The sequence below is a fragment of the Nannobrachium achirus genome (assembly GCF_963921795.1).
Source record: "Nannobrachium achirus genome assembly, chromosome: 14".
In the NCBI taxonomy this organism is placed as follows: Eukaryota; Metazoa; Chordata; class Actinopteri; order Myctophiformes; family Myctophidae; genus Nannobrachium; species Nannobrachium achirus.
In genome coordinates this window covers 19,161,091-19,179,751 of record NC_137821.1, presented here as the reverse complement: position 1 = coordinate 19,179,751, position 18,661 = coordinate 19,161,091, and the positions used below count along the sequence as shown (strand labels likewise).

Genomic DNA, 18,661 nt, shown 5'->3' with positions numbered 1-18,661 from the left:
AAACAAACTCTCTTCACCAAAAATGCGTTGTGAGCTTGTAGATCGGCTATTGTTGGTGAACGTCCCCCCCAAAATTTGGAATGCTAGGGTTCAAGTCGCTAAACGTCAAGTATAGTCGTTTTCAAAACATATATTCTCAAGTTTTCCTCTGTGCCATATACATGCACCACTTACCCATATAAATGCACCACTTACAATACTGTATCTTAGGGGGAAAGAAGTAGAGTGATAATATTAAAAAAAGAAAAAAACAATTCAGAGGTGCTGTGGAATGGATGACAAAGTAAAAAAAAATTCAAGAACCACTGCGATAAGGCACCTGGAGTGACATTGCATTTCCCTTTTGGGTATCCAGCTTAATTTTGGGAACCACTGTTTGACATAATTTGCCATCGTCTTCGTCTTTGGTGATCAGAATTCAGAACAACTGTAAATGTTAAAACATGCAAGCTCACTACAGCAGACAAGACTGGCCCAACTAGTCACATTTTTATGAATGAGAAACTGTTGGAAAACACCAGGTAAAAATCTCTTTGCGACAGGTGTGTAGGTGAAGTACACAATGAAGGATGAATGCAATGAAACATTGCATCAAAATGTTCATGTACTGTGTAAGTCGGGCAGTGTGCAGGTCCTTTATCATTCTGCATTATGAAATGGAACTAAAATCTCATGTGAGTTTGCTGCCATCTAAAGGTTTTAACTTGTAAAGGGCTAGGTTGATGTTATGCATTGGTGCAACACACAGCAGCTAATGAAATTAATAACGGTGTTAGATTTAGATGTGTTAATGTGATTTTGCCAATTGATAATGTGGCATTCTTAATCCTATTTTTATTTGCACCTGTGTTGCTTAGAGTAGATAGCATAGTCCTTTTAGTTCCCCTCTAAAATACATACCGGTATTTTTGCAGTGAGATCCCAGCCTTTTATACAAATGGTCTTACTTATGTTTGGTTTGATGTATTCAAGTTCATAATTTGTATCACCATACATTTATGTCTAGTATTCATTTAGTACTCTTAGCGCTAATATCACAGTGCAAATTATAGGTGGATATCTGCTAGACAAGGCAACAGTACGGATTGGTCCTCTGATGTGCATGAATGAATAGGAGAATTTGAAAGTATAAAGTATTTGCACTTTTAATACAAAACATACACACGCCATTTCATGTGCAACCACAAGAAATGGGACAGAAGAAAATTGGAAAATTACAAAAGTGCTGATTCCTAAATGCACTACAGATACATAAGAAAGAACAGCATGCCATGACTACAACCAAGGCTTGGGTAAATGGTTCTTGCACACACTGAAATTTGGTTTTCATTACAAAAGCTATATATATATAAAAAAGCATTAACAAAATAAAATACTGTACATTTCACAGGTCAGGTCAATTTCATTTTCAAATTACTTTACAATTATTTACAATTGGTAGCATATTATATGCCAAATCCCAAGCACAAATAAAATGGTGTACAGAAAATATACCTGCCCCATAGTAAAAACTATTTCAACTTCTGAGACGCATCCCACAACTCACTATTTAACACCAGACACCACCACATGCCAACGTCAAAGACCGATGACGATCTTTAATGCAATCAACCCTATGTCTAAATGAACAACTAACAAGAGGCATTTTAACACTCGAGCGTTTCCAGTCGACAACTTGGATGGCACTTGACCGATTCTGTCCAACACAAGTGAACTACCGTGGCACACAATGGCATCCCCTGAATAACAAAGCACCAATTAAAACCATGGTCGGTAAACCATCTTCAACGAGAACAATGTACAATATTTTTTATGAAGGTCCAAAAGGTCCTTCAGGTTGACACTCTTTGACGTTTTGAAAAAAACAACAACAAAACATTACGTCAAATTGTGAATCTTACCGAACTCGGATATAACTGAGTAATGACCTCGATGCTTAAGGAATGAGGCCAAATGCCCTTGGTGTTCCACAAAGAACTACGGTTCAGCTGAGTGGTGACGCTGATTACTTCAATTTCACTGGATGAACCAGTTAGAAGGAATAAGACTGACAGTATGACAGTGGCCATCCACTGTCATACTGTAGGTCATATCTACATGCGCAACACCCCCTCTTCTCTTGGACCCTGACCCACTTCTGTACCCATGGTCCCGCTGTCAAACCAATTGACAATTCAATAACTTCATTTACATTTAAATAGTGCCTCGACATACAAAGGACCCATCCGACGTAGGAAAATAAATGACTCACTGAGGCTCACCCTTCAAGACAGAGTGTCACCTTTTTTTGGCCGAAGCCAGTGTGATGGTCCTAAAAGCGTGGGTGCACATTCTGCACAACCCATGCTTTGATGGACCTCGGTTATACAAAGGACCCTCAGTTTGGTGGCGGGGTTTTGACACTGCCGTTTCGTCAGGAAGAGGGAAGGGGGAAGATACTGCTTATTACTTTTTGCCAGGGGTTTTCAACGTTTTCAGGCCAAGGACCCCTTAGTTGAGAGAGGGATGAAGCATGGACCCCCCACAACCTTTTCATAGATTCCATATAGTTTCATTGTTTGACAGCACAATCGTCATTGTATTTTGGATTCATGTCAATTTGTGTTTTCAGACATTTAACCACTTGAACCATCAATACTTAGTTAACTTGACCTTTCACTCTGTACTTGGTCTGCTCTTTTCCCCTCTACACCAAAGCTCTTTGCCGAAAACAGCCTGCAAGGCGTTGTGAGCTTGTAGATCGGCTATTTTCTGCAAAAGTTCTCAGAATATGGACGCTAGGGTTCATGTGGTTAATATAGAAAAGGAGAAAAAAAGTTTCTATCACTCAAAGATTCAGAGGACCCCCTGTAGGAACTCTGAGGACCCCCTAGGGGTCCAGGACCTCCTGTTGAAGACCCCTGCTTTAGGCATTTAATACATATCTATCAAAACTGGCATGTGGGCAGGGATTTAACAGCATTCCACAGTGCCTACTGGACTACAATGATGACACCTAAACATGTCAGTTTCTACATGTTTACCTAGCGATGATCAGAGGACAGGTAAACAGCAGGGGAAAATAAACAGCAAGTATTAGAAGTAGTCATGCACCATATATACAGTATATATATAGCGAGGGAATGAATATTGAGGGGGGAAAAAAACTGTTTCAGTTGCTGCAGGATTGCACAGCAAGCAAAATTCATATAACCTCTAAAGAGAAAGGCGTGTACTTTTAATTAGCCCAGTGTACGGAACTCACGAAGTAAACAAAATAAACATCTCAGCGTTGTGCTTTAGCGTGTATGGTGTACATGTCCACTGCCCTTACACAGTGAACGTCATGCCTTCTTACTTAGGTAGGTGGACAGTGCAAGGATAAAGTGGGCTTTGGGTGGATTCTTTTTTTACCACTCCTGTCCGGCCAAATTGTAGCACATGCAAAAAGCAAAACAAAATGGGGTTAGATTTAGTGATGTATCAGAGTATTAGCTGTCAAATACTGACCCTGCATTGTTACAAGGCCTTTCATGGAAATCCGACACTCATCCCTTCCTGTTTTACCGTCAACATGCAGAGACTGTAGACCTCTTGCTATTTGGACACAACATACCACAATACTATATCTCATCAAGGTACCTTTATAGGCAAGGTTGGGTCAGATTCATCAAATCAGAATACTTTTGGATTACTGCAAAGTGCAAACATAGCAATATTGCACCGTATACAAAAAACACCCAAAAGGACAGTCACAAAATGAGCTTGACAAACTGATTTTTCTCGTTAAACATCTCAAAACATTTTTTATGCAAATGAAACACATTAATCGACACCATCAGTCAACCCACTCTCCAGCCAGGTCTTTCACCTAGGCCTAGGTCAGTGTTTCTCAAGACCACCAGTGGTCCATAGGAAAATGTTTTCAAATGTTTAAAATATATATCTTGTACCTATATCTTGTCTGTGTGTTTAAATAACATTTCAAAATGTTTTAACTCATTGGCATAGAATAGGGGAAAAGCCTGAAATTAAATATTGAATTTGACTGTTAAAGGCTTGATATATTGTGGCGTGCCGTGTCGCACACAAAAAAAATAGAAGATCTACAAGCTCACAAGGCACCGATGTGCGAAGCGCTGTGAGCTTGGAGATGTACCGTTTTTGGCGCGAGCCGCTGTCGGCAACTAAGTACAAATACGGCTTTAAGTATATGAATAAAAAGTAAGTCAATAAATAGAATAGCCTTCTTATATACGATGTCTTGTTGTTGTGGGGAGCTGGGGTAATAGAGTGGCCCTTGCGGGATTGTTCGATATATGCCATCCTCCAGAGCTAAACATAATAATAAAAAGAATCACACCCAGCAAATGAGCAGTGCACGCTGCTCAACAGCAGGTGGCTGCAGCTGGTGTAGCCATCCATACTCATGCGGATATTAGGGATGGGACGATAATCATTATTATCATTTATCGTGATAAAAAAACACTCACAATAATCGTATTGTGGAGATTTAAATCGTGAAATTATCCTCCATCATACACTGGGATCAATTCACCTTCTATTTGCCAAGCTGCATATCCGGTTTAATTTAAACCCTCTATAATTGGTAAAACAGACCTGGAAATAACATACTTGATAGTCTTTTTTTTTTTCACTCTACCAAATCTCTTTGGCAAAAAACAGCCAATCTACAAGCTCACAATGCGTCACATTGTAAGCTTGTAGATGTAGAATATGTTGGCAAATGTTCCGCCCCAAGATAATGGATGTTGGGGATATTTTGATTATCGCGATAATAACGTTAATCGCCCCATCCCTAGCGGACATACATATGGACAGACAATCAGATTGTGTGAAACAATTTGGAATATCTTTTTGAAACATTTTAACAACACAAATCTTGTATGGGTGTCCCTGGCTTAAAATATCTTTAGATGGGGGTCCGCAGACAAATACATATTGATTTGGGTGGGGGTCATTTAGGAAACAAGAAGACCAAATAAGCAACTGTGTTTTAGAAATGAGACCCCCCCCCCCAAAAAAAACGCAACCCGCAAACTACCAAAATTTACAAGCGACAGTACAGTAAAACAAGCCCAAAGTCGCTTCTAATGAGCAGACATATTGGCAACGCTGCCTACGGTAGGTGAAGAGCTGGGGAGGCCTTTTAACCCATTTAGGCCTGAACACATTATGACGCAATATTGTGTGCTTTAAATATAAAAAAATAGCAGATATACAAGCTCAGAGCGAGCTTGTAGATCTGCTATTTTTGAAAAATAGTGAAAATCAGAATTTTGATCCGATTCTATAAGTGTCTTTTGAATCCTTCTAAGGTTTTTGGAAAAAACCCATGTTTCTATGTCAGCAATCTGGCCAGCCATCGTCAAAGAAAAGGTCCTATTCACTTAACTGGAGCTCAGTTAGTCTGTTCTTGGGAGACTACTATGTCAGTGGTGCTCAAACCTTTTCATGTGAAGGACCCCCAAAATGATATGTATTTGGCCACGGACCCCCATTTCAAAATATCTAGTTCCAGGGACCACCCAGAAGCAACATTTGAGTTACAAACGTTCGCTTTGAAAATACATATATTCAAAGATTTGCACACATTTTCACGACTTTTTCAAAAATAGCAGATCTACAAGCTCGCAGCGCGGCACTCGGTGCCGCGCTGTGAGCTTGTATATCTGCTATTTTTCACTGGTTAAAGCATTCAATAATTCTAGGCCTAAATGGGTTTTAAGCAGAGAGATGTTTATTTAAGTAGCTTCTCTGTGAAGTAAGGGGATGCGAGGAGGTGGTCAGAACTAAGCTGAGGTGTGGATTGGGATGGCAAGGGCTTGTATTGAGAAAGGTGACCCCGTCTGTCTGAGCTCTCTGGGGTGGGGTTGAAATTGAAAACTGCCATATGTAAACAAAACATTTAACTGTTTAACCAGAATCTCATCAAACGTGTCTTTCCAAATATTATCTGGACTGATTCAAAATTACTTAATTTTGAGACTAGGCATTACTAATTTCCTCATAGTCAGTAGTACCCAACCCTGCCTATAGAACGGATACCTCAGCAAAGAAAGAATGTGTTAGCATTTGGTTTATATTCAGTCACAGTATGGATGCCCAAGTACTATGAGAAATATAAGCCTAGTTTAACCAAATCATTGTCAACATTTATTTAAATGTAAAAATATAGGCCTATTTATGTTCCAAGTTCGCCTGTACCAAAAAATACTTACGTTCTTTAGTTTTTAGTTTTAATCAAAAGGGAAATCCTTACTCTTTTCAAATGTACATATATTCACAAGTTATCCTATGAAAAACGATAGAATCCAGCAGTTGCAGCCTGCCTTCTGAACTTACGGCAACAAGGTCAGAGTACAGGAGTCGGCGTCTCTATTTGTCAGAAAAGCCAAGATGGACGAGTGTTAAGAAGCATCACGTGATATCCAGCCACTTTCGGTGAGAAAGGTGAGGATGCGTTTTTTAATAACCTTATCCAGGTAGCCGGGCAGCCTGCTCTTGGCAGGGATGCCCTGCCTCTTCTGGAGATGGTCTTTGATAATGATGGTCTTGGCCGTCAGGTAGCGTGTGGGACTGAGGTTCAGCGAGTTGCACAGCACCTTCTCCCTGTCCGACAGCAGCTCGAAGCCGCTCAGGTTCTCGATGGCGGCAAACTCGCCGTCCTTGTTTTCTTCCTTGATGCCCCCGACCCCGCCCCCTCCGGCCGTGCCTCCGCCTCCTCCGCCCCCACCTCCCAGCCCTCCCCCGGAGCCCAGCCCCCCGCCCCGCTTGGAGGAGGTGACCACGCTCTTGTTCTCCTTGCGCTTCTCGCGCTTGTGGCGCGCCGCCTCGTACTCTGCCGAGTCGTCCAGGCGGGCGATGCCGTTCCGCCGGTAGCGCTGCAGCTCGCGCACCTTGGCCCTCAGCACGCGCTCCTTGTGCATGTTGTCGAAGAAGTCCTCGAACTCGCGGTGGGCCATGAACTGGCAGAGCCCCCGCAGCCTGACGCGCTGCTCCTTCTCCTCCTTGGTGATCTTGCGCTTGGGCGTGCTCGGCGCCGCCGCGACCCCCGTCACCACTGCGGTTGCGGCACCCACCGCCACGCCAACCCCGGCTCCTAGGGATGCAAATTAACGTTTCATTCATTCATTCATTGAAAGTTGATAACTTTATCGATCGATTAATCAATGAGCAGCGTTTTTGTTAGGACCAGAAAAATGTATTCTTTAATTCAAAAATGAGTGCAAAACATAATGGCCTTCAATGCCTTGATAACATTAGCAAGCGTCAACAAGCTTCAACGGCGCACACACGCATGCACACACACACACACACACACACACACACACACACACACACACACACACACACACACACACACACACACACACACACACACACACACACACACACACACACACACACACACACACACACACACACACACACACACACACACACAACACACACACACACACACACACACACACACACACACACACACACACACACACCTGCCCTCTGCAGTGCTCTAAGGAGACTGTTTCAATTCTATTCTCTCCAAAAGCCCTTGAATATGATGTAATATTATTAAGGATTACTGTGATTATGATAAGGTCACATTTGATGTCACACACATACACCATACACTAGCGCCCTTATTGAATAATTCCTTAACGGCTGAATCGATTTTAGAGAATTGTTAACATCCCTACCGGCTCCACCTCCTGCACTGCCGCCGCCGGACGCCACGACTCCCAGCGCGCCCGGCTTCTCCTTCTCCTTGTCCTTCTTATCGCGGCCCAGGAAGGAGGGCACCAGGTTGTAGTCGCGGGCGATGTTCTTGCGCCGCTGGCGCTCGCGGAGCTTGCGCACGTACATGTCCACGTGGGCGCGCTTCATCTCGATGTCCACGTCCTCGTCGTCGTAGTTGACCGACAGGCCGCTGATCAGCTTCTCGGCGTCCTGGTCGTACTCGATCTCGTAGTCGTCTCGCAGCGGCATGTAGCCCAGCTGCTGCTGCTCCGCCAGCGTGATGTCCAGCGGGGGCAGCGGCGTGGTGAGGCTGGGGGACAGGGGACCCCCGCTGGGGCACGTGTGGTCCGTCACGCGGTTGGGGATGCTGTCCGGGATGCAGGCCTTGCCCAGGTTCCCGTGGATGTACATGCTGACGTAGTGCTCCATGACCTCCTGCGGCGTCCGCGACGCTCCCACGTGAGTGGCCATGTCCTCCTGGAAAGATGACATGCAGATGATATTAGGCATGCGACGATATGAACATTTCATATCACGATTATTGTGACAAAATCCATTATCCTGGGGCGGAACATTTGACAAAAGAATTGCAGATCTAAAAGCTCAGCTGTAGATCTGCTATTTTTTGGCAAAGACATTTGATAGAGAGTGAAAAAAAAACTTTTACCAATTATAGAGGGTTTAAGTGATACCGGATATGCAGCTCGGCAAAAAAAAGGTGAATTGATCCCAGTGCATGATCTCTACGATACGATTATCGTTAGTGTTTTTTATCACGATAAACGATAATATCGTTTAGTGTCCCATCCCTAGATGATATTACCCGGTGGTTCTCAAACCTTTAGAGTGGCGGCTTTGTACAAAGTTTGTGCACGCCCCGGGGTCAGTTTGGCTAAAGTTTGCGGGACGCTTAATGATATTAACTCATAAATAAATAGCACAGCTCACTAGATGTGATCTTTTTCATTTCAAGGATTATGCATTAGGTTACAGACCCCTGTTTGATATGATTTCCATCGATGGGACCCCAAACCTACAATGTCATTGTCAAATATTCAGTGTTTATTTTATTCTATGAGTTAAAGACCCATCTGGTTCATAACTATCACACATTTAGCTGAGGACCCCTGGAACGGCCTCATGGACCCCTGGGGCAAGCACCCCCACACAGCCAACAAACAATAAAGCTGGAACATACATGATAATAACACATACATAATAGCCAAACAAAACAGGAAAATCCTTACAAGGTATGATGATGTAATGATCCACTCGTAACTCGAGTGTTGGGCAATGTTGGGGTGCATGTGTACAGTGTACACTCTCAGTTACGAGTGGATACTGGATACATCAACACTACTATGAATTTGACTGTGTACTGTTACTGTTATCTCCAACTTGCTAACTGTCAACTTTTAGTTAAAAAAAAACTCACCTTTCATCACGTTCAGCTCGGCTTTTGTTGTAGCCAACTAATCATGCGTTGAAATAACCATTATAATGAACAATTAATGCCACATTTTTGAAAAAGAAAACCCCTTATCCCAGTGGTTCTCAAAGTGGATTCCAGGGACTCTGTGGGTTCCTTTATGGGGGTCTAAATGGACCCATACAAGTCTGTAACTCTAACAGCATACAAATGGAACCAAATGGACCCGTTAGGGTCATTTGGTTCCATGTGTATGCTGTCAGAGTTAAGAGGAGACCTTGAAATGTTAAACGTTTGAGAAAAACTGCCTTACCCAGTTGCCAAATCCGTACTGCTCGATGGCATCGAGCAGCGACTGCTCCTCCCTGCTGGTCCATCCTCCCTCGGCTTCGGGACCCCACAGCGAGAAGCGGCCGCCGTCCACTTGCTGGTAGCCGTGCCACCGCCGGTGCGCGCCGATCTCCGCGCCCGCCGAGAAGCACTCGGGACACAGCTCGATGTCCGGGCAGTCGGTGCAGCGGAGCCGCAGGTTGGTCACGTCCGCGAGGCAGTTCACGCAGTACTTCTTCCCGAGGTCGGCCATGTTTGACTGCCTGCCCGCCCTGGACTGGCTGGCTGCTGCTGCTGCTGCTGCTGCTGCTGCTGCTCGGTGCTCAGTGATCACCGCTCACTGCTCTGCTTGTTGTTGGAGGCAGACTAGAGCTGTCTGTCTGGCTGGCTGCCGCCGAGAGAGCGCATGCGCACTGTGGGGCCTGCCTGCCTGTCGGTCCGCTCTTTGGCGTAGGGTACTTCTTTTGCCCCCAGCTCGAGCAGGTCCTGTAGCGTTCACTAGAGCTATCTTTTTTGCCCCTAATCCACAGTGAGGCACACACACACACACACACACACACACACACACACACACACACACACACACACACACACACACACACACACACACACACACTGGACTCATTACTGGTTTTGATTGATTGATTGATTGATTGATTGATTGATTATTTTATTAGACAACAATGGAGAACAGTACAAGTATAGTCAATACAATTGAAATGGTGTTTCACCATGTCCTTCTCCTTGGGTTCACAAAGGTTGTGCGTTTTTGTGTCAATGGGATCCCCTAAATAAGAGTTAGATGAAAAAATATCAGAACAGGGTTTTTGTGCATCAGTTGCAGTTTCAGTTTATTTTTATTTATATTACAAAAATCACCCCGGGGGGGTCTCTGTGCACTTCACAACAGGGCAAAACAAGACAGTTTTCAAAGAAAATAAAAACAGTCAAACAGTATAGTCAACAACAAAAGAAAGCAAAAACAACAAAAGACAGTACAAAAAGATCATATAGAATTAAAACAACACAGTTAAGTGTTAGAACACAATGTTAACTAGAAGCAGTGCTCTTCCGAGCACAGGTCTCCACCAGGCCACACAAATCGGCCTGTTATAGCGCCACCATGAGGCTGATTTTAAAAATGTGGGGCAGAGGTTCTGAATTAGCATCCAGGGAGTGTGTGTGCTCAGTTTGGCAGCGATCGGGCCAACGGCGCCGGAGATTAGCTGGTAACAACCAGGCCACACAAATCGGCCTGTTATAGCGCCACCATGAGGCTGATTTGAAAAATGTGGGGCAGAGGTTCTAGATTGGCATCCAGGGAGTGTGTGTGCTCAGTTTGGCAGCGATCGGGCCAACGGTGACTGAGATTAGCTGCTCACAAACTGCGAGGACGGACGCACGCACGCACGGACGGACGGACGCACGGACGGACGGACGGACGGACGGACGGACGGAGGGGAAAACATACTCTCCCTCAGCCTTCGGCTGGTGGAGACAATGACCAGGGGCAGTAGGATTTGGTCATAACAGTGGTAATGGACTAGGGCAAACCATAGTGCAGGCAATAAAGGTGGGTTTTTAGCTTGGATTTAAAAATGTCAAGTTGGACACCCCAATTCAAATTTTATTGGACTCTGTTACAGAAACCATTTCTCTGACTGGTTGCAAGATCTGGGGTCCACTTCACTTCTAGCAAACACCAACTCGGGACTCCTGGATCAACTGCAGTGCATCTACATAGGTGGTGCGCATCTTGCCTTTCCTGGCTTTGTCCCATAGTCTCCCATAGTGTCAGTTTGCTTGCCTCTAGCTCTGGGTGACGCAGTGCCTTGCCAGCATCCTTCTCTCTCTGACTTTGTCTGTGACCTTGTGGTAGGTCCCCATAGAGGTCCACATTTCTGATGTGGTCTGATTTTACTAAATGGACAAACACCAGACTCAAAGACGAAATGGGGCCTTTGGATGCTTTGGATTGAAAGCAGACACATTATGACATTGGGCTACTGTAGCACCAAATTTGGACTTATAATCATATAGTAGAGCCGTTTTGGTGGTACTATAGCTCCTTAGTCAAATGATTCTATATAGCAGTGGTTCCCAAACACTGGGTTGGGACCCATTCTTGGGTCCCTGACCTATGGGTCACAACGAGGATGTATAATACACATGTATAGAAGTAGTGAAAATAGCCGATCTACAAGCTCACAACACGTCGCATGAAATCCGGGTCCCGGGAAGACATTAAATTTCTCTTTCGGGTCTCGAGATAAAAGGTTTGGGAACCACTGCTATATAGCACCACAACCATCCAAAAGAATCACAGAAGAACCGCTGAAGGACTTATTATTTGGTGCATAATAGCACGTTAAACAAAAAAGGCATGTATGTATATCCTAATATAGCATCCAATTCCAGGATTGGATGCTATATTCTTGTTGAGACAGATATCTACCCCGCCACCAGAGAGCATGTGCATCACACACAATTCATCTGATAGCCTACAATGTGTACTTACAGACAATGTCCAAATAGTCAGCAGCCTTATAGAACAAGGCCCACTAAAGCTGTGGAAGACATACTGTACAGTATAGGGACAATGAGACTCATTTGTTGTGCCATGTGTCTCTCACTGGAACTCAGAATACCATGATGCAATGCAAAAAGTTATGTCTTTAAGTTAACACACAACCGTGGAAAGTTTGTGACCACCTGGCGATTGCCAAGATGCCCTTTCTTTCCCACGAGATTGCCTTCCTGAAACAATCTGCAGGTCTCAAAGCCTCATCGCCTTCTGCAAGGAGAAAAGAAAATGTTTGCCGAATACTGATCCCAACATTGATTATCTGAAGAGGAAGCTATGGGAGAAGAGACCTGCAACATGATTTTTCTCTCATGACATTAGCACCACCCTGGCAGTAATACACACACATGTTGGTCAACAGTCAGAATGTAAAAATTGCAACAGTAACTATCCCACAGTTCCATTTGAGGTGGCTAGAATAAGTGGAGAGAGAGGAAATGTGTGCAATGTTGGTGTCAGAGATAACGCCTGGATCTAGTTCTCGAACTGGAGGTCTGGATCTGCAGATCCAGACCAGGGGGGGGGGGGGGGGGGTAAACAAAAAAACAAACATACAGTATAATTTCAAGACCATCCCTGTGTCAAAAGTAATCAACAAACTACTATTAAAAAAGGTCAAACATTGGCAAAATTGTCTAATATTATCTAAAAGGCAAAACCTTTTAAAATTGCTGATTGATCTCTCCCTCTCTTTTCTCTCGCCTTCTCTCCCACAAGTGACTTTGTTGTTTGGTGCTGTGCAGAAAACATGCAAGGACATAACAATGTAAACTGCTTTCAGTACACACCTCTGATTGTATCCCTCATCATTACAGGTTCCCTGATAAGTTATAGTCTAGTGCATTTTCCCTAGTTTAACCTCAGCTATAGCAGATACTAGCCAGCAGAGGGAGTATGTCACCTGTTAACCCTTAAGTTCTGTTCAGATTCACTACACCTTCGTTCTGTTCGGGTCATTTTGACCCGGTGGATATTTGGTTTAAAAATAACAACACTAATATAAATTTTAACTTAACAAATCATCATGATACATTGACTTTGACTCAATACCAAACAATTCATATGATATATTTGGTAAATGTTTGCATTTCTGCTTTGCTATATCACATTAAACACTGAAAGAGCTAGGCGTTTTTACTGATTTAGCTGAAATCCATGTAAAAAAAACGACTTCATTTAATACTGGGCAATATTGCTCATGCTTATAGGAAGGGTGGGAGGGTTCGGAATGGGGCTTCGGAAGGGGGGTGTTAGAAGTGGGGGTGACTGTGTGTCTGTGTTTTGGCATAATACTGTGTATTTCTGTGCTTCCGGGTCAAAATGACCCGAACAGCACTTAAGGTTCAAAAAATATGAGGGGGGTGTAGCATGGGTGTAGTGCAAAAATATTTTTTTTACATGTTCATCTCAGAAGAATCTTTAAGGCCAGTGAGTTTCAGGTGGAAACATTTTTAACTTCTAACTTTTTTTTCCAAATGAAAATGTAAAACGGGTCAAAATGACCCGAACAGCACTTAAGGGTTAAACAAGTTATCCTCAAGCTACCTTTCAGATGCATTTCCAGAATTCATTGATGAGTTAACTGTGACCACCAGTAGTTTATTTTAGCATGATTCATCTCATGTGTTATCCAAATTAATATTTCTTAAAAAAAAAAAAAAAATCTGATTCATGCCCCATTGAATTGCATAAAAGTATAGATGTTCTGAGTTTAATTTAAGTGATTGATATTCACTCCCCATGCATAAAGTGTTGCTATTACACTTTGCTGTTTGTGTGGATTTAAAACAAATGAGATACTGCATGTTAATTTGTTAGCTTTTGTTTGCTTAGTGAGTTCCCCCTATATTTCAATCAAAGTGATAAATTAAACTTAACTGTTTCCTTCTGCATATTTTATCTAGGACTAAATTAAGATTTTATTTAATTAACAAATTAGAATGTATTTCTGCTTTGTCTAGTCAGTGTTAAGTGTTTTAATTAAATTATTAAAAGTATACTAACTTGTATTCATTATAACTATGGGGTTAATAGGTTGTTTCCCGCTAGAAGTGTTGTGAAATGTTTGCGGTTTGTCATGAACTGTCTTTCCTAGTTCATTTCCTTTATCATTGCTGTATGTATCAGTTCCTTAATTCTTCTTCTCGGCAACAAAGTAAAAAAAAAAAAAAGTTCTTCTCGGCAGAAGTCTTGTCCAAGTTCCAAGTTCCCCTTCTTCATATCGCAGTGAAGTTGTTGCTGATAAACAAATGCATTTCCCATTTCACATGACAAAAAAAGCATACTCTACATTTTATGTTGTCAGGCGGCTGACAACATAAAGTAGAAAAAGTAGAATATAGCAGATCTATGCGATGCATTGTGAGCTTGTAGATCGGCTATTTTCAAATGTAGACCTATACATGGCTGAAGTGGGTAATGAATGTTTTGTAATAATAATACAAATCTACAAAGTAACTATGTTCCCAATCCCAACTAAATGTATTGGAGTAAAAGTGCAATTTTTGGATCCAAGATGTAGTGGAGTAGAAGTAGAAGTATAAGTATTGGAAATTGAAAATACTCAAGTAAAGTACAAATACCTCAATAATGTACTTAAGTAAATGTAGTTTGTTACTATACCACTGTGTCTCATCAGCATGTGGTTGAAAAGTAGTAGTAGCGTTGACCCTCTTTCTTTTATTGTTGATGAAGTAAAAAAGAAAAAGAAAATAGACTGTACACATAGGCCTACAAATAAAACAATTTATACCTGTATATGTATATGTATATGTATACCTAATTACCATAAGTATTTAAACGTTTATTTGGGAGGGACAGCACACATTGATGAACATACACACAAATATGCTGGATTTAGCAAGAATGCAAATGTCCATCCATAGTCCCATATACAGTAAATAAAAGCGACATTACAAAAGATCACATATAAACATCACCAACAGGGTACATGTTATAAAACCCTTTAAAAACAACTTTTAATACATTTAAATTTATGTTTTTGTATTAATGCATTAATAATAATGCATCTTGACAGGCTCTGAGGTCATAGACTGGTCACTGAACAGCACTTGAGAAAATAGCTGTGATCTACAAGCTCTCAACCTTTGGGCGAATGTTAAATGCTAAAATGCTAAATAAGGATGCTATAGGGTTCAAGCGGTGAATAATTGGTAAAATAATACAATTCTAAAAGGAGGAGCTCGGGTGGAGGTATATTGAAAGCTTGTGAGCAGAGAGGCATATGTGAGGGCTTGGATAGGCAAGATGAAAAAAGGTTGTTCCACAGTCTTGTGTGGCCAGATTATTGACTCCCACAATTTGCAAATGCTCCCGTCATACAGTCTGGGAGACGGAAGTTGTGATCATGAGTATGGGATAAAGCGGAACTGAAACCTCCTCCCTCACTTCCGTTTTGTTTTTACCATCGCGCACATTTATCCTAATATAATCATCTAAGTATATTGAGCTTACTGCTTAGCAGAAATGATATTTTAAATATATATTTTGATTATGTTTCGTGAACGGAAATGCCAGCTTCCATTACTCGGATTTCAGGAGCTGTAGTTCCAGTCAGATTCTATACAGTTGTCTGGCTACACGAGACCAATAACTCTCGCTTGGTGTCAGCCGACATTGGCGCGCTTGAGAGGGGTCCGCTGATGGGGGCGCATGGTGCGATTTAGAATTTTCATGGTCCTCTGAACCCAAGGGACGTTAGGGTCCACACACAGCTGGCGAGACTTCTTCGTGACCAACCTGCGCAAGGAACAAGAAAATATGCAAGTTTGTCACTTTGTTTTTTGTGAATTATTACCCATCAACAGTGTTGCAACACGTTGTGATGGGACATAATTTGTGAGCTTGTGGAGCATCTATTTTCACTATTTTACAATAAATAATAAAAAGGAAATGTTTTTGAACATACAAGTTTAGTTTTCCACCGACTGTGTGTGTGTGTGTGTGTGTGTGTGTGTGTGTGTGTGTGTGTGTGTGTGCGTGCGTGCTATATAGTCACTGTCAGGCAGAAACCTTGTATCTCCAAGTTTCAAAATAGTATGTTCTTTAGAAAATTATAAGAGTGCTGCACAAGAGTAGTGAAAATAACAGATCTACAAGAGCACAATGCCTCGCACCATGAGGCGTTGTGCTCTTGCAGATCAGCTATTTTTACCACTTTAACTCGTTTTTGAAATAATAATAAAAAAGGAATGGTTTCTGGTTTCCACCCGACAACGACGATATACATATATACGTATATATACTGTATACTGTATGTAATGTTTATGTTTTACTCCTACACTTACATGACTCCTGTCTTGGCACATCGGTTTTCAGTCATGTGAAAAGACCGCAGGGCTTTGATGTCCACTCTCTTCGGGTAAAACTTGGAACAGCATACACTAGGGCCATTTGAATCTGCATACAATGTTATTTGTATTTATTATGTGTTGTATACAAGTTGCTTTTCATGTTATGGATATTTTCAAGGCCATATGTATCGGGGGTACTCAGAAAATATAAGAACACAATAATGAGACAACAAAAATGTATTTTTTCCTATTGATTACTCACCCCGTGTGACTTGAATTCATGGATATGTTTTAGCTTTTGTTGCATTCCTAAGCCAATAATTTGAGGAGACTCTGTGTCTGTGACTTTGTGTCTCCATAGGGAACAATGCGGGCTCTTTTGGTCATCACGTTATTGGCTTAAGAATGTGACAAAAACAAAAAGAAATCCATGAATTCAAGTCTCCACGGGGTGAGTAATCGATAGAAAAAGAGTATTCTTTTTTGGTGAACTATCCCTTTAAAGTATGAGAGGTTTAAAAGTATGCTGACTCCCAGCACATCATTTTACTCACAGCTTACATAGAAAAACACCCCAGAATCAGTGGCGTCAGTTCAGAAAAAGCTATGGCAACATGACTAGTGTCTTGCACGGGCGCCTTCGCGCGCGTGCAAGACACCAGTCATGCTGCCATACCTTAGCAACAGGCATGATACATTTATTTTAAGAAGTACATTCTATTTCCCCCCCTGTTTCTACGGTTTCTTGGGCTGGATATGGCAGCCTGGAATGGTTGTTCAAGTGCAGCTAAACATGTCATGTTAGTAAACGTGCCACAATACCTCAAAGTGACCATTTTGTTAAATTTTGCATTTGCAGTTATTTTACTGTAATTTAACAACATCATGGATTTATATTTAAAAGTAACTTTTATTTCCCCCACTGGACCCAGGGTATATGGCAGCTGCATACCCCTGCCATACCCAATTGACGCCCCTGCCCAGAATGTGACAGCATGCAGACAAGACCTAACATGGAGAGCTACCCACCCATCCCAACCCGAGGGGTTGTGAGATGTCACGGTGATGGGACAACTGATCCTCAGACGAGATCTAATCTGTTGTGGTTCTGCACTTCAGGCCACAACAAGCTGCAAATATAACATAATACCTTGCCCTCGAGCCCAGATGTACTCTATATCTCATTCAACGTTTCCGCAACTGACAGATGTATATCTCATTCAACGTTTCCGCAACTGTTAATGGAGAGGGGATTCTTTTTTTATATTTTAGTTAATTTAAATGTTCATATCTCAGAATTATTTGACAACATGATTCATTCAACAACATTCTGAGGATCAGCACTTTCCTTTTCCTTGAGTTCTGCTATTTCAACAGCTCATGAGTATAGTGTCGCAGCGGTGCAGCCATACTGCCATTGCCAGGATAATATGGTATGCTTTGTTATTTTGGGAAACATGTTGCTTTTAGCCTATTCATTTAATGAACATGAATATCTCATTCATCATTACTTGCATTATGTATGAATAAAATGTCTGTTTTTATTGTATTAGTGACCCCCACAGATATTCATGGGAGCTCACACCCCCTTTCTGGCCCTCTCTGGCCCCCACATAACTTGAACCCTGGTTATGAACACTTGTTGCACTCTTTAGTTAAGAAACATAAAAACATGCATTTGGTATTAATTTAAAAATAACATGCATGTGCATGAACTTACTGTCGGCCGTCACAGAGCAGTACAGTGCAGCTCCTATCAGGAAGGACAGCAGGACAAAGTGACTGGTTCCCATGGTCATGACTTCTGCAGAGAATGGTGGAATGGTGGTGGCGTAAGATAGGGACTATTTTAACAGTGGGTGGGGCATGTGGACTCAGACCACGTGTGTCTTGCCCACCCAATCTAAAATTCGGAATTGACTGACTGACTGAGTGTGACTGACTGACTGACTGACTGGCAGATAGAGAAACAAATCACTGTCTATATTAATATCCTACAGGTAGCAGACAAGCACTTTGACCTTTGTCAAATGGTGCTATATAGCAGTGGTTCCCAAACACTGGATCGGGACCCATATTTGGGTCGCGGACCCATCCATGGTTCTTTTTTTCTCTTTTGTTTTTATTATTATTGTTTTAAGAAGTAGTGTAAAAAATAGCAGATTTACAACCTCACAACGTGACACATTGTGAGCTGGCAGATCAGCTATTTCCCCTTGTTTGGATCCAGGGGAGACATCAAATACTGTATGTCTTGGGTCTTGA

General features: G+C 42.2%; 1 protein-coding gene and 1 long non-coding RNA gene across 2 annotated transcripts; both read right to left on the bottom strand.

Annotated features, from left to right (window-relative positions):
* Positions 1 to 6,322: 6,322 nt before the first annotated feature.
* On the bottom strand, positions 6,323 to 9,752 carry tada2b (transcriptional adaptor 2B; the record flags this gene model as incomplete). The annotated part of the gene is made up of 3 exons (XM_080741438.1): positions 6,323 to 7,025; positions 7,741 to 8,217; positions 9,483 to 9,752. The coding sequence occupies 3 exons, from the start codon at positions 9,750 to 9,752 to the stop codon at positions 6,411 to 6,413; spliced, it is 1,362 nt and encodes a 453-aa protein (XP_080597564.1). The 3' UTR covers positions 6,323 to 6,410.
* A 5,167-nt stretch (positions 9,753 to 14,919) lies between these two features.
* On the bottom strand, positions 14,920 to 18,198 carry LOC308298374. The gene is made up of 3 exons (XR_013962704.1): positions 18,117 to 18,198; positions 16,391 to 16,502; positions 14,920 to 15,842 (listed from the first exon to the last, which is right to left on the bottom strand). It is a non-coding gene; the product is annotated as an uncharacterized lncRNA (long non-coding RNA).
* Positions 18,199 to 18,661: the final 463 nt, after the last annotated feature.